Source organism: Gavialis gangeticus, unplaced genomic scaffold, assembly GCF_001723915.1.
Source record: "Gavialis gangeticus isolate Ggan-Ray unplaced genomic scaffold, GavGan_comp1, whole genome shotgun sequence".
In the NCBI taxonomy this organism is placed as follows: Eukaryota; Metazoa; Chordata; order Crocodylia; family Gavialidae; genus Gavialis; species Gavialis gangeticus.
This window is the reverse complement of record NW_017729022.1, coordinates 95069027-95083449: the sequence shown is the minus strand read 5'-3', so window position 1 is coordinate 95083449 and position 14423 is coordinate 95069027. Positions and strand designations below refer to the sequence as shown.

General features: G+C 43.1%; 1 protein-coding gene across 12 annotated transcripts in view; it reads right to left on the bottom strand.

Moving 5' to 3' along the window:
- The window catches only part of SOX5 (SRY-box 5), a 671039-nt gene that overhangs the window by 398258 nt on the left and 258358 nt on the right, over nucleotides 1-14423 (bottom strand). For 9 of the 12 annotated variants that reach the window (XM_019515645.1, XM_019515646.1, XM_019515641.1 and 6 more), the window contains one exon: nucleotides 13031-13262. In XM_019515645.1, coding sequence (XP_019371190.1) covers nucleotides 13031-13261 — 231 coding nt within the window. In that variant the 5' untranslated portion in view covers nucleotide 13262. The remainder of the gene's footprint in view (nucleotides 1-13030; nucleotides 13263-14423) is intronic. The other 3 variants (XM_019515642.1, XM_019515643.1, XM_019515644.1) reach the window with 1 other exon arrangement.

The following is a 14423-nucleotide window of genomic DNA, read 5'->3' as shown; positions in this document are numbered from 1 at the left end:
CCCCCCCCCCCATTCTGAAGACAGCACCAGAGCTGGGAAGGCAGGGGTAGGGCTAGGGGACAGTACTTGCAGCCAGTCCAAACTGGAGCTCAATTCCCTCAACCCAACTCCCTGAACCCAACAGCAAATATCTGTTGGTTCACAGGAATTCTGTAACTGATGGTGCTTCCATTGAGAATATCCATGCATCCTTTACAGCATCCTTTGGAAAAATAAGGAGAAATATCCTATAAGAATAAGGTGCAGTTCAGCATATTTTACAACTGGCATTATTTAATAGTCCAGCTATAATGATGACACAAACAGAAGCTTAGATGAGATTGGTTGATAGACTAGCATGTCTGTATTCCCAGACGTTTCGTAAGAGTATTATCCCATTTTTGATCAGAAGCACTACAGAGTTCTCCAGAGTTCATCTGAAGCAACTATTCTAAATGTAGATCTCCTCTAATCAATGAGATAGGACTAGCTGTATCTTGGAAAATAGATATACAGCTGACACAGGTAGCACTGGCAGTAAAACCCATGTGTCACTATCTCTTTCTGAAGCCATGCTATTATTAAAGGCTAATATATTCTTGCAGGATGCCATAGGCAGTGGATTTACATTTAAAAATGTTCTGGTATTTATAACCACTGTTGAGTTCTGATGGAAAGGAGTAATTGTGCTACAAAAACCTACTCCAGTTACATTGTGCATTTAGGCCAGAAGCCCCTTATGCTGGACTGTTAAATGGTGCAGTGATGTGCTATAGGTCTGTTACCATTGCCATGAGAAGGTATACCCGATAGTATGTCTTGGCTTTGGCATGATCTAGGTTATTGAGGGACGTCATGTGTTGCCCTAGCTTGACCACCACTGAATGAATTAGTCCAGGATGGGAGGTTAAGCATGAGACACATTAATTAGGGATGTTCTCTACACCTACAGTTAGTCATTCAGATGAGAGCCAACCTTTCAGGTTCACTGATCTCCTACGGTGAGCTTTAAACTAGGTTTGCTGAGGGACGTGGATACAGAGAAACATGAGAACACTTTGCTGTCAAGCCAGGTGACATGCACAGGTAATACCCAGGTAAGTGACAGGGGCCAGGGCAGGCTTAGGAACAAGGGGACAGCACAGGAACCTACAGGAGGCCTCAAATGCCTCTACACAAATGCTTGAAGCATGGGGAATAAGCAAGAGGAATTCGCCCTCCTGCTAGCTAGCAAAAATCCAGACCTGGTGGGGCTCATGGAAACCTGGTGAGATTCTACCCATGACTGGGCAGTGGACATCAAGGGATACAGGCTTTACAGGAGAGACAGAGCAGGGAAGGGGAGGGGGGTGTAGCACTATATGTCAAAAAGCAATACACTTCCTCCATGACCAGGATGGGGTCAGAGGAGGGACAAAATGAGGCACTCTGGGTAAGAATGCAAGGGGGGCATAAAGAAAGGGACTTGATAATGGGCATTTACTACAGACCACCTCACCAGGGGGATGAGCTGGACCTGGAATTCTCAGGTCAGCTCATGGAGGCAGTAAAGTCAAGGGATGTGGTTGTCATGGGTGACCTAAACTACCTAGACATCTCCTGGGAGGAGCAGTCAGCCAGGTCTGACTGCTCACATAGGTTCCTAGCCAGGATACAGGACCTCCACCTAACCCAGGAGGTGCACAGTATCTTGCTGGACTTGGTCCTTGCCACAGGTGATGACCTGGTGAGGGGTCTGTGAGTACTCAACCACCTGGGCAATAGTGATCATCACCTGCTCAAATTTACTATTCAGCGCAGGGTGGTGAAAAGAAGCAGCAACGCAGAGGTTCTCGACTTCAGGAGGGCCAACTTCTGTAAGCTAAGAAGGTTAGTAGGAGAGTCATTGGGGTCTCGGGCTTCAAGGAGATGGGAGTCCAAGACGGGTGATTGTTCCTCAAGGAGACGATCCTCTGAGCTCAAAGGGAGTAAGTCCCAATGCACACTAAGGGGGGCAGAAGTGCTAAGAAGCCCCCATGGCTCAGCAAAGGCATCCAGAGATGCCTGAGGGCAAAAAAGGAGGCGTACAAACAGTGGAAGCAAAGGGATATCACCAAGGAGGATTACACGTCCGTCGCTCAGAACTGCAGGGAGGCTGAGATGGAGCCAAGGCAGAGATGGAGCTAGGGCTAGCGACCAGAATTAAGGATAATAAAAAGTCCTTTTTCAAATACATAGGAAGTAAGAAGAAGGCACCGGGTAATGTGGGGCCCCTACAGGATAGGCTTGGGAATCTAGTGATTGCGGCAAATGAAAAAGCTGACCTCTTTAATGAATTCTTTGCCTTCGTATTCCTGAACAGGGACCGAGACATCTCCCCCACTAGAATTGTGGACAGACCCAGGGGAGGCACCACCATGCCTAGGGTCAGGAATGACCTAATTAAGGAACTTTTGGAGGGGCTGGACGTGTTTAAATCGGTAGGTCCAGATGTTCTTCACCCAAGGGTGCTGAGGGAATTGGCAGGGGTCATAGCGTGGCCCCTAGCACAGCTCTATGAGCACTTGTGGGGCACTGGCCAGTTACCAGAGGATTGGAAAAGGTCCAATGTGGTCGCCATTTACAAGAAGCGGAGAAAAGAGGACCCCGGCAATTATAGGCCAGTCAGTCTTATCTCGGTCCTTGGGAAGACCTTTGAGAAAATTATCAAGGAGCACATTTCCAAGGGCCCAGCAGGGGAGGTAATGCTCAGGGGCAACCAACACGGGCTCATTGAGGGCAGGTCCTGCCTGACTAACCTGGTTTCTTTTTATGATCAGGTCATAAAGTCCCTGGATGAGGGTGTCGGGGTGGATGTCATCTTCCTGGACTTTAAGAAGGCCTCTGACATGGTTTCCCACTACATTCTCTTAAAAAAACTTGGTGACTGTGGCGTTGATGCCTACACAGTCAGATGGGTGGCAAATTGGCTAGATGGTCTCACCCAGAGAGTGGTGGTGGACGGGTTGTTTTCGACCTGGACAGATGTGGGCAGTGGAGTTCCCCAGGGCTTTGTCCTGGGGCCTGTACGGTTCAACACACAGTATCAGCAATCTGGATATGGGTGTGGAATGCACACTGTCCAAATTCGCTGATGATACCAAGTTGTGGGGCGAGGTGGGCACGCTGGAGGGGGGACAGAATTCAGTTAGATCTAGACAAATTACAAAGGTGGGGCATATGAGAATAGGATGGAATTCAACAGCAACAAATGCAAGGTACTGTATCTAGGGAGAAGGAACCAGCAACACACCTATAGGCTGGGGAACACCCTTCTTGTCAACACAGTGGCAGAAAGGGATCTTGGAGTCATTGCTGACTCCAGGATGAACATGAGCTGCCAATGCGAGGAAGCAGTCAGTAAGACTAACTGCACCTTGTTGTGCATCTACAGATGCATCACAAGCAGGTCCAGAGAGGTGATCCTTCCCCTCTATGCAGCATTGTTCAGGCCACAGCTGGAGTTCTGTGTCCAGTTCTGGGTGCCACACTTCAAGAGGGATGTGGCTAGCATTGAAAGGGTCCAGAGGAGGGCTACTCGCATGGTCAAGGGGCAGCAGGGCAGGCCCTATGAAGAGGCCTGAACCTATTCAGCCTCCACAAGAGAAGGCTGAGAGGGGATCTGGTGGCCGTTTACAAACTCAACAGGTAGAGACCAGTGGGAATTGAGGGAGGCTCTGTTCCCCTGGATACCACCCAGGGTTACTAGGAATAATGGCCACAAATTGTTAGAGAGAAGGTTCAGGCTGGACATCAGGAGACATCACTTTACAGAGTTAGGGCTGCCAGGCTCTGGAGCTCCGGGCTTCCAAGTGACGTAGTACTCTCTCCTACCTTGGGGATCTTCAAGAGGAGGCTGGACAGATATTTGGCTGCAGTGATATGTTCCTGGCACCCGTTCCTGCCTGGGGCAGGGGGTCAGACCTGATGATCTGTTTAGGTCCCTTCTGACCCTAAGTGCTATGATACTATGATGAGAGAGTGGACTACTGCTTTTTCAGAAAAGTTGCATCTCTGAAGTAGTACACTTATTATTCAAAGGCATTTATTACTCAATAGGGGACTACAAATTTTAAACTAATTACTTTCTGCTTAATTTTTCAACTGTTGAAATGAAATAGGTGTGTGCTAATATTTACATGAGAAGTTTAAACTACGGTATTTCTCGTATAAGGTCCCGGAACCAGTCCCTAGGTATTTACACAGTGGCAAACAATAGACACAATGTAGTTCCCAGCTCTTCTATAAAACAAAAGTGTTTACTTTTCAGGTGATTATTTTCTGCTTAACTGAATTCAAATGGATCCATTTAAAATAAAAGTGACTGTTACACATTAAGGTACTCCTCAACTACCACCTGCCACTTCCACCCCAGCACACATGCATCACCAGCTTTGTAGCCCATGAAAAGTGAAGCCACTTCTCACTGAAATTCTGCTAACTTATAAATGCATGTATATATGAATGCATATATGTATATAGATATGTGTGTGTGTGTGTGTGTGTGTGTGTGTGTGTGTGTGTGTAGAGAGGTGTACATATGTGTGTATAGGAATGTAAGTAAATTTCTAGCTTTTCTGATTGAAAGTTATAGTTACAAGCTGTTAACGGTGCTAAGCCCCGCATAATAGGGAGCTATTGTCTCCTAAAAACAGACTAGGACTGTTTGAAGCTTCACCAAACCATAGCCATAAATTTCCTAACTGAAGGAATTTGCAGCTGTGAGAATAAAGATGGTTCCAGTAGTGGGTCGCCTCAGACTTCTGCAGCATTTCTGCCCATTAGCCTGATTATTTTAGTTTGAACAATATACCTACTATATGATTAATTTGGCCACAGTAATGACAGCTAACAGAGTAAGAGACAACATAGGCTAGTGGACCAAGCACAAAAAAGCAAGAAAATCCTGTGTGCCACCAACATACCACTATATCCCTCTGTGACCTTAGTCTCTGCCCTAGTTTCCTCATCTGAAGAAGGAAGATATTTTATCTGGTTTACCTACCTCCTCTCAGAGGTGTTCTGACAATTAATTAGCTTACATTTGTAAAGCGCTGTGCAAATGCTATAAATAACACTTATAGGAACCAATGGAGCAGCCAGTGAAATGCAATTTATAACAACGAGGACAGACAGGTGTTAGTACTTAAATACAACCACCTCTGTGTCCTGCAGATACCAGATGCATCAAAGCTTTCCCCAACACTCTTGCTATTAGCCCCACTGGATTAAATGGAATTGTTTAGGATCAGGACAAAGTGCTTTACTTTATAACTTCTCCAGATGCTCGATGGGCCCTAACTGATTCGTCTTCACTTGTCCCCATTTTCTGACAGCCCTGGGGGTAATTCTCTGAAACAATGCAAGTATAAAGACTGAAAAGATCAGACTCAGATACAAGCCTGGAATTATATCTATGGAAACAGCTTTCATGTGCTATTTGTCATGATATTTATAATGCAATGTTTGTAACAATGTAATTTCATCATATGATAAATATCAATTTACCATAAAAAGGAGGAGGGAAAAAAACCACAAGCAAATGCAAACTTATCACCATTTTTTGCTTTAATTGAACTGGCCTTGTTCAGAGAAGCCTTTCTAGCTCTTACAGAAACAAAGGGTTATAGCTTAAACTGTGAAATTGTATGTGTGTATGTGTGTGTGTGTAATTATGGTGCTTACTAACAATTTCATACCGCCACATTGCACATATGGCTTCCAAGCTAGCTTTATCTGAATCTTTGTGAATCTATTCTCCATGCTATTAAACTGAGCACATTCCACATCGTTCAAAAGTAATTACACTTTTGTCTAGAGTGTAAGAGACTGCTCTGTCCAAACAATGAAATTCTCATTATTAGAGCTGGCACAATGACTACACTGGTGTTCACAACACTGTGTATTATATTATCACAAAAACTTATCCTAAAGCCTGATGAAAAAAGGTACACTGGAAATTTTAAATTTTCTGAAACCAATTTTTTTTTTAAATCATTCTTTAGCTCAGTGTAATTAGTCCTATTTGGACTTTTTAAGAAAGCTATATGCCAGCATCTTTTCATCCTCCCCACAACTTCTAAGCAGCAGCTCAAGCGATCTGGTTACAAATTACTTTGTCCCAGAATATTCAAGATATACATATGAACACTGTACTGCTAGCAAAGTGTGGGTCAAAACAATAAAAAAGAAAAAATACAACTGTGAAATTGCCGATTCCCTTATTTTGGGGAAACAGAAGAGTAGGAGAAAACAATGGGTAGATTATCATCATCATTAGGGCTGTGTGAAATTTCACCAAGTTTCGACGCCTTTCGAGCTTGAAACAGAGAAATCTAAATGAAACAAAAAGCATCAAAACAGTTTTGAAACAAAATGTGGGCACTCAAAACATTTTGAAAGTTTTGAAATGTTTCAATTTTTAAACAGCCCAGTGGTGGGAGGCAGGGGTGAGCGAGGCTGCGCTCTGAGTGGCTCTCCAGACCCATATAGTTCAGCCCGGCAGGGAGTGCAGCCCTGGCTCTCTCTGCCTTCCACCACCGGGCTGTGCTCCAAGAGGCTCTGCAGCCCCACGGAGCTCAGCCTGGCAGCTCAGCCCGGGACTGCACTCCAGCTCCTGCCCAGCTCCATGGAGCCCAGGCTGCACCCAGCGCCAGTCCCAGGTGGCAGTGACAACCTCCTGTCATCCGGCACCGATCTGGGAGCCCGCACCCCCAAGAGGAGGTCAGCACAGCCTGCAGCCCTCCCAGGGGTCCAGGCTCCCAGATCTGTGCCTAGATAACAGGAGACTTCACTGCCTGAGGCCAGCGGCAGCATCAGTCTTCCCCGGTGCTGGGTGCAGGCTGCGCCCAGCACTGGTCCCAGGCAGCAACGGTAGCCTCCTGTCATTTGATGCAGATCTGGGGGCCTGCACCCCCGGGAGGAGTCCGGCACAGCCCCGCAGCCCTCTCAGGGGTGTAAGCCCCTGGAACTGCGCGCCAGATGACAGGAGGCTGACGCTGCCAGCAAGTGTCACAATTTTTGCTTTGAACAGTTTGAGGTGCAGTTTCCAAGAAACCTCTGCACCTATCTCCTTGAAACTTGGCAGGCTTCATGCCCTCAGAAAGGGCTATCATCCCTGTAAATTTCATCCAAAGCAGAAAACAAAAGACAATGTTTTAGGCATTTTCATGATTCCCCATTATAGCCTATGGGCGAAAAGGCGAAACATGTCAAAACAGAGGAAGTTTCAACAAAACGAAACAGAACAGTGCTTCAAAATTAAACAAAATGACAAAATGAAATACTGTCCCTTTGAAATGGTGAAATGGATGTTGAAATGAAATGATAGTGTTTCGGACAGCAAAGCTCCTCAAACTATTTTATTATGCATTTAACACTCAAATGCAGAACACTACACAAATTCAAAAACACACAGTAACATTTTAACCAATTTAAGTCAAAACTGAAGATGAATATTAAATCCAACTGAAACTTCAGGGAGAACATAGGCTGACAAGTGTCGTTACCCAAACTGGAACAGGACAAAGACAGTGGTGCAAGCAACCTTATCTGGCCAAGTGATCTTTTTATGACACTTGGTATTAGATTCTGGGTGCATCTACACATGCAATTCATTTAAAGCAATAAACTTCAGAGTGGTTTGAGCCACAGCAAAGCATCTACATGTGCGCCCAGGACAGCAGCAATGTGAGTTGAGGCAGAGCAGTTTATGCTAGGGCTATTCAGCCCCAGGCTCTGGGTGCTGGCCAGGGCACCAGGGTGCTGAAAGTGAGGAGCCATGTGACTAGATGGCAGGAAGGATTCTGGCCCCTGGCTGGCTGGGCTGATTGGGCACAGTTTAGACCCATGGTCAGCATCTATACGTGCATTTAATCACAGTAAATGACCCCAGAGTAAGATAGTACTGTCTGCCATTAAGGGCACATGTAGAAGTGGCCACAGTTTATTTTACTTTAGATCTCATCTAGTTTTTTATGGCATTCCATCATCACAAAAGAGTCACCACGTTATGGAGAATGACCATCTACAGTGTCATATCAGCTACTGTGCCACACTGTTTGTTAGGAAGACTGCTTCCATTACACTGGTGTCAGAGATGGTTAGCTCTGTTAGTCTAAAGTCAGGTAGAAGGCCTGGCAGGGCAGCATCTAAAAGACTAACAGGTTCAGAAAGGCAAGAAATTTTGTAAGCAGCAACCTACATTGCCAGACATTGGTGCCATTAATACTCTTGGAAGATGGCTAAAGGGTACTTTCTATGCCATAGAATCTCATGGAATGAGCTCTTGCTCACAAAAAAGTTACGAATCTCTGACTCAGTTACTCTATAAGGTGCACCTCTAACCTTGCCTTCTACCTGATTTCAGGCTAACATGGCTAATTCCCTCTTTCTACATGTTTTAAGTCCAGATAAAGCAGATCAATTATTTTTCAGCCCTCCTTCTCCCTCAGTGCCCTCTCCCACTCCCAAGTTCCCCTCCCTGCTAAAGAAACCCAGGGCTCAGAAGCCAATGGCTAACATTATAGGGCACCGCTATTAAGAGTAATCCAAAATACAACACAGCAATTTTTGCTGTAAACTTGTAGCAAATTTCAACTGAGGCCACTTCCTGGCCTGTTATACAAAGGAATGTCCCCTACACCAGCAGTTCCCAAACTCTGACAGATTGTGCACAACCAGTTTAAAACAATACAACCTTAAAATTGTTTAATTTTGTTTAAAACAATACAACTTTAAAATTTTTCAGTTTAACCTTAAATACCATCAGCATATTTTTATCATATTAAATAATTATAATCAATCTGTTAACGTGTATCACTGACAGGTTGTCTGCATAGCACTGGAGGTACACATACCACAGACTGGGAACCACTCCTCTACACATGCGAGGGCTAACAGTTTGTCTCTAGTCTTTTGATAGGATAGTTTCTACCCTAACCAATTTCCACGTTACCCCAGGTGAGTTTTCCTGTTTAGCACTGTAAAATGAGTTCTTCCTTAATAACTCATTTCTTACAGTTTTCGGTTGTACTGACTGATTGGAGAAAAAAAACATTTTTTTTCAGGCCACCAAGATTTTGAACATTGTTTTGATGCCTGCTTATTTTACTTTGACTCAGATAAAGATGCCCAGCACCTAGAATAATAGAAAGCTATAGAACCTAGGTTTAGACCTGTTGAATGCCTTGCCAGGGTTGGTCTGTTTGTGCTTTACAGTGTACTGCAGATATCTGTGAATGTGAATCCTTTTAAGACCATCCTACAGCTAAAAAAAACAAGAAACCTAGGATTACTTGAAGAATCATTTGGTCAACATAGTATAGCTAATGAGTTATTAAGAAGACCTAGGCTGCTGCAGCTCTGCCAATACAAACACTGAACTACTCTTTGTATGTGGCTGGGTGCATGTGCACACACACACGTGTGCACATACAATGCCCCCCCCCAGGCTTTACTTTCAAGATACAATACCATCTCGTACAAGGACAGTTAAACCAGTGAAAAAATGACTGCTTTAATGCTGCCAAGGTGAGTATACTCCTCGGGCATGAATCAAGCAAGTGCTGATCACTCAAATTAAAGCAACCTAGAAGTTATAAAAGCCTATGCTTATTCTTTATCCCAAGGATATATATAAACACATGAGAGGAGGGGGAAATGCATGTAATTTTCTCATTTCCACTGATCACTTCCTTCCTTTTCGAAATCCACAGACTGAATCTTCTCTTACCTATCTGTAAAATTATTTTCTCAAGACACTCTTCATTCCAGGAGGCACTTTATAGCGATATTGCATGTACCACAGAAACTAGCACTATTTCCATGTATATAACAAGGCAAAAAGACCCTGCATCAACACAACCACCCCCTGAAAAAAAGAAAAAAAAAGTATTAAATGCAGACACTATCACTACAGTGCCAAACAGCTGAAGGGTCTAAAATGTTCAATATATTGTACTGACAGCAGATACAATACACTGTTTTGGTACTTCCTGTGTTGCGTAGGAAGTCACACTAAATGACCATCTGTAACCTTCAGGCCTTAAAACCTATGAGTAAATAAAAATACAAATTAGTCAATCAAACTAGAGTTAAATGTGTAAATGGTTCAGCAACGTAAAATACATATGCTGGGCTTCATAAAAGACAAGGGATATTTATTTACATAGGGCTGGGTCTTGCACCACTGAAATCAGTGAAGTTTTGCCATTGACGTCAATCATTATATCTTAAAATTTAAGTCTGCAGCTATAAGGTATAGACAGATATAACAATTGTTGGACATCAAAGAATATCAATATAAACTGTACACTGCAGCTGTTATGCCTGCACGGCCATATCCAGATGAGCACAGCCATGTGGTATGTGGTGCTGCAAACACATCTGTGGCACCACATAGTACATATTCAGATGTTCTCTGCACTGCAAGAGAACACTGCCCATGCGTGCACTGCTCTGCTTTTTTTTTTCCCCGTGGCTTTTTTTGACCCCTGGATATCCCCCCTGGACAAACAAAGGCCCTGGTCCAGGGGGGAAGAGAACCTCCCACATCCTTCCACACCCCATACAGTCCTTGCTAACCTCCCTGATCCTGCCAAACTTTCCTGGAAGCCAACAAACCCCAAGCAGACCCTGTTTGCTCCCATGATCCTGCCAAACCCTGCCAGATCCTACCAAATCCTCCTATGGACCTCATATGTCCCTTGCTCCCCCATTACCCCCACAAACCCTGACTGATCTCCAATCCCCCTCATGGATACTACTAGTCCTCCTGCCAACCCCCACCCCCAGCCTCCCCTGCAGATGCTGCTTGCACCCATGATCCCCCCCAAACCTCCCTGCTAACCTCCCCATCCCTGTTTACCTTAGATCAGGTTACCATTTTTAACTTGATCTAACCTCCCTGAATATCTGTACCTACTCTCAGGGTCAACATTAGGGCAATATAGCTAATTTGTATCTACAGAATCATGCCGAGGTAGTAGATAGATTGTAACAGTTAATGTGTTCCCAACCAGCAGCTCTCTCCTCTTTGTAAAACAGTTAAAAGGTACGTCTGTGCATACCATTATTACATTCAATAATGTGCTTATACGAAGGCTATACGCTGGACAAGACTAAAAACCCATACTAATATCCAAAAGACAGATAAAAAAGGCTCTCAAACCTGATTAAAATACAGCATAGATCTATAACAATTTATACTCATATTTCATTTATTTTAATTGCACATTAATGAATGACATCTGCACAGAATGCGTGGTAGAGGATCTGAAGCAAAAAACGTTAAAGAGAAATAGAAGTACCCCCTCAGTAATTTTCCTTATGAGGGTCTTTATTCATTTTTAAATTGTAAGACAGCAAAATCAAATTTAATAATTCAACCTTTATTCATTATAGTGTAAACTTATGTATTAGAGTATCTTGGGCAAAGGGAGAAAGGAAAGAGATGAGTAAGTTATTGTGTCTAGGAAAGCAGCATCAGGGAATACTCTAACTTTGTCCAATAACTTAAATTTCTAAGGGTTTTTAATACAGAGCTTGTTACAAATGTGTAATGAGCTGTAAGGGCTTAAAGAACCTCAAGGATTTGTTGCAGACTTTTGTAACAATAAACTGTCACTTATTTTAGCATTCACTTGCAAAATCTTCAACTATGGTCCAGTGCTTATCTATATTTAAAGTGAATTTATGACTGAATTCAACCTTTCCTGAAGCTATGAACTAACACGCATACCTATGCATTTTAGGCATTTTTATCCTTGCAGTATGGACTGCTTCCAATGTACCTCCATCTTAAATTTCAGTGTTTCTACTTCTGCCCACCTCCTGTTTTTCTATCTTTATAAAAATGTGGTACTATATTCTGTAGTATGATATGGGCCAAATTACATAATCTTACAACAGTGATTCTGCAGTATTTGTCTAGAACAGGACACTGGGTTTCTTGGTAACTAAGATGAAGTAGACCAAAGTGCATAGGATGATTTGATGATGTGTATAAATGGGAATTTGAATGAAGACAACATAATTATTTTGATTTGCATCCAGGTCTTGCGGATCCTACAAAATAAGTAAAATCACAAATAAATAACTATGGGGTCTAAGAACAAGCATCAGTGTGTCACACTAACTTCTAAAATCAGCAGAATCCAAAGCTAAGTCTCCTCTGCCTTTCATGTGCCTAGGTAAGTGGCTCTGAAGCTGGGTGCCATGACACAGAGATGCTGTGGCCAGCATGCCTCCCTTCCAGGAAGAGCATGGAGGGCTGGACTGGAAAGTGGCTGCCATGGGAGGAGGTGCTCCTGACTGTATTAGATTTATCTTCACCCCCTCCTGTCTCCTGTTGCTGCCACATCCTGGTCTGGCCTCACACAGAAACAAGAGACATAGGTACTTTCACTTGGCCTAGTACAGAGGCAGTGCCGGTGCTGCAGCATCCTTAAAAGGATGGGATGCTCCTGCCTGCATTATGCTTATCTAGGTTATCATTTATTAAGTCATCTGCATCATCTCCTGCTGCAGCTGCTTCTTGACCTGGCCCCACATGCACCTCCTGGAAAATGCAGTGCCACTAAATTCAGCAAAGTTATGGCAATGTGCCATTAGCCTAAAAAGGCTGAGAACCACTGGTCTAGATGCTACATAAACCTCAGATCATAGGTGATATACCAAATGCTAGCCCAAATACTGCTACCACTTACAGTTCTTCGAATCTATTTACTATTAAGCAAAAAGTTACCTTTTAGATTTACACTAACATAACTAGAAGTAGACTGTAGCATCCTAACTGTATCTAGACAAAATAAGGTGATGGAAGTGCAGTATGTACCTTAACAGAATGATTTATCTTTGAAAGTGGGGGGAGAAATCAGCATAGTAAGGTCAGAGTTTTCACATTATTGTAATATGTTCTGTATGTGCAACTATGAACTGTATAGTGTATAAAGGACAGGTCTGGATGCCAAGCTATTGTAGTCGCAGAAGTCAAAGAATGAGTGTAAGCACAATAGACCATGAGTGAACCTACCATTGTGTTGTGCTGAGAAGTGGGAGTCCTATGGCCACAATTCTCTTGACTCAGCAGAGAAACTGGCTGAAATTCCTCAGAGTGAGGCTTGTTGGGAAAACTCACATGCAAGGGAAGGTGAAAGGCTGGGAGCCCGTCACTCTCCTCTTCTTCCACTTTCTGTCTGCTTGTCACCATGGCTACCTCTCCATCTGCTTCCCCATACGGAGAGGCTGGTCGCTTGGAAGACATCCTGGAAGGAACAAAAGAGGAGAAAATAATGAAACCTCCAAATAAATCCTTAATGCCGTCATTGTGTGGTTAGGGGCCATTGTAACAGAAATGCCTTTTTTGTGCTGGCAGAGAGCAGGAAACCATCCAAATACCGCTGCAAAGCATACACAATTGGGAACAATGGCCAAGCAGGTAGCAACAGAACAGTGCTTGTTTGTTGTGAGAATAATACACTAATATAGCACTCTTGTATTCTGGCTCCTTAAACATAAAAATTCACCTAAGAACACCACATAATGAAATGCAATTCCTTTAAAAAAATACCCATCCAGCTATACATTTTCCAAGAGCTTATAAAAGATGGAATGCCTCCCAATGCAAACTACTGTCAACTTAGCTGTTAAGATCTATTTATTTTTAACAATACCCAAGAAAGCAAAATAAAATAAAAAGCTTGCTGTAAACCTAAATTTTCTGACTTTTAAAACTCATTATCAACATGAAAGATTACAGATGTTATCGTATTGGTGAGAGAATTTTGTAAGGTTTGGTCTACTCTATAAAGTTCTGCCAATATAGCTATAGCAGCTAAGAGTGTGAAAAGATGTCACCCCTGGCTGACATAGTTTAGTCAGCAACCTGGTGTCTCTCCTCCATGCTCACTAAGTCTGGAAGCTACTGTGTTAATAGAAGAGAACTTCTTCTGGAAAAGCATTTGCAATTGAGGAGGTCCTTTAGCAAGGCCCCTAGAAAAATACCTTCTGCCTTCATTTACCACATAGCTATTAAACAGTTTTGCTGGTTTAGTTCTGCTGGCAAAGCTGTGGTGGCAGCAGTCCTTTATCAGAAACAAACCCTAAGATTCACACAAATGGAAAGGAATCTAAAATGCAGATGTTTATACAACTATCTCAAATGCTTGACTCTATGAACACTGGAATCTAAAGCTTGCATGAAGACTTTATGAAGATGTCCAGTCTTTTCAATTTCCAATTAGATCCAAAATAAAGAAAGAACAACACCTGTACAAAACATGCACAGAAAAGGCATAGAAAAGCATTTTCATTCAACATTTGGACCCACTCCCAACAATTTCAGAGATTAACAAAACAATTCAGTTAACTTTCACATTTCTGTGCACCTGTTGTGTATATGCCAAAAAACCCATATACCATGACAA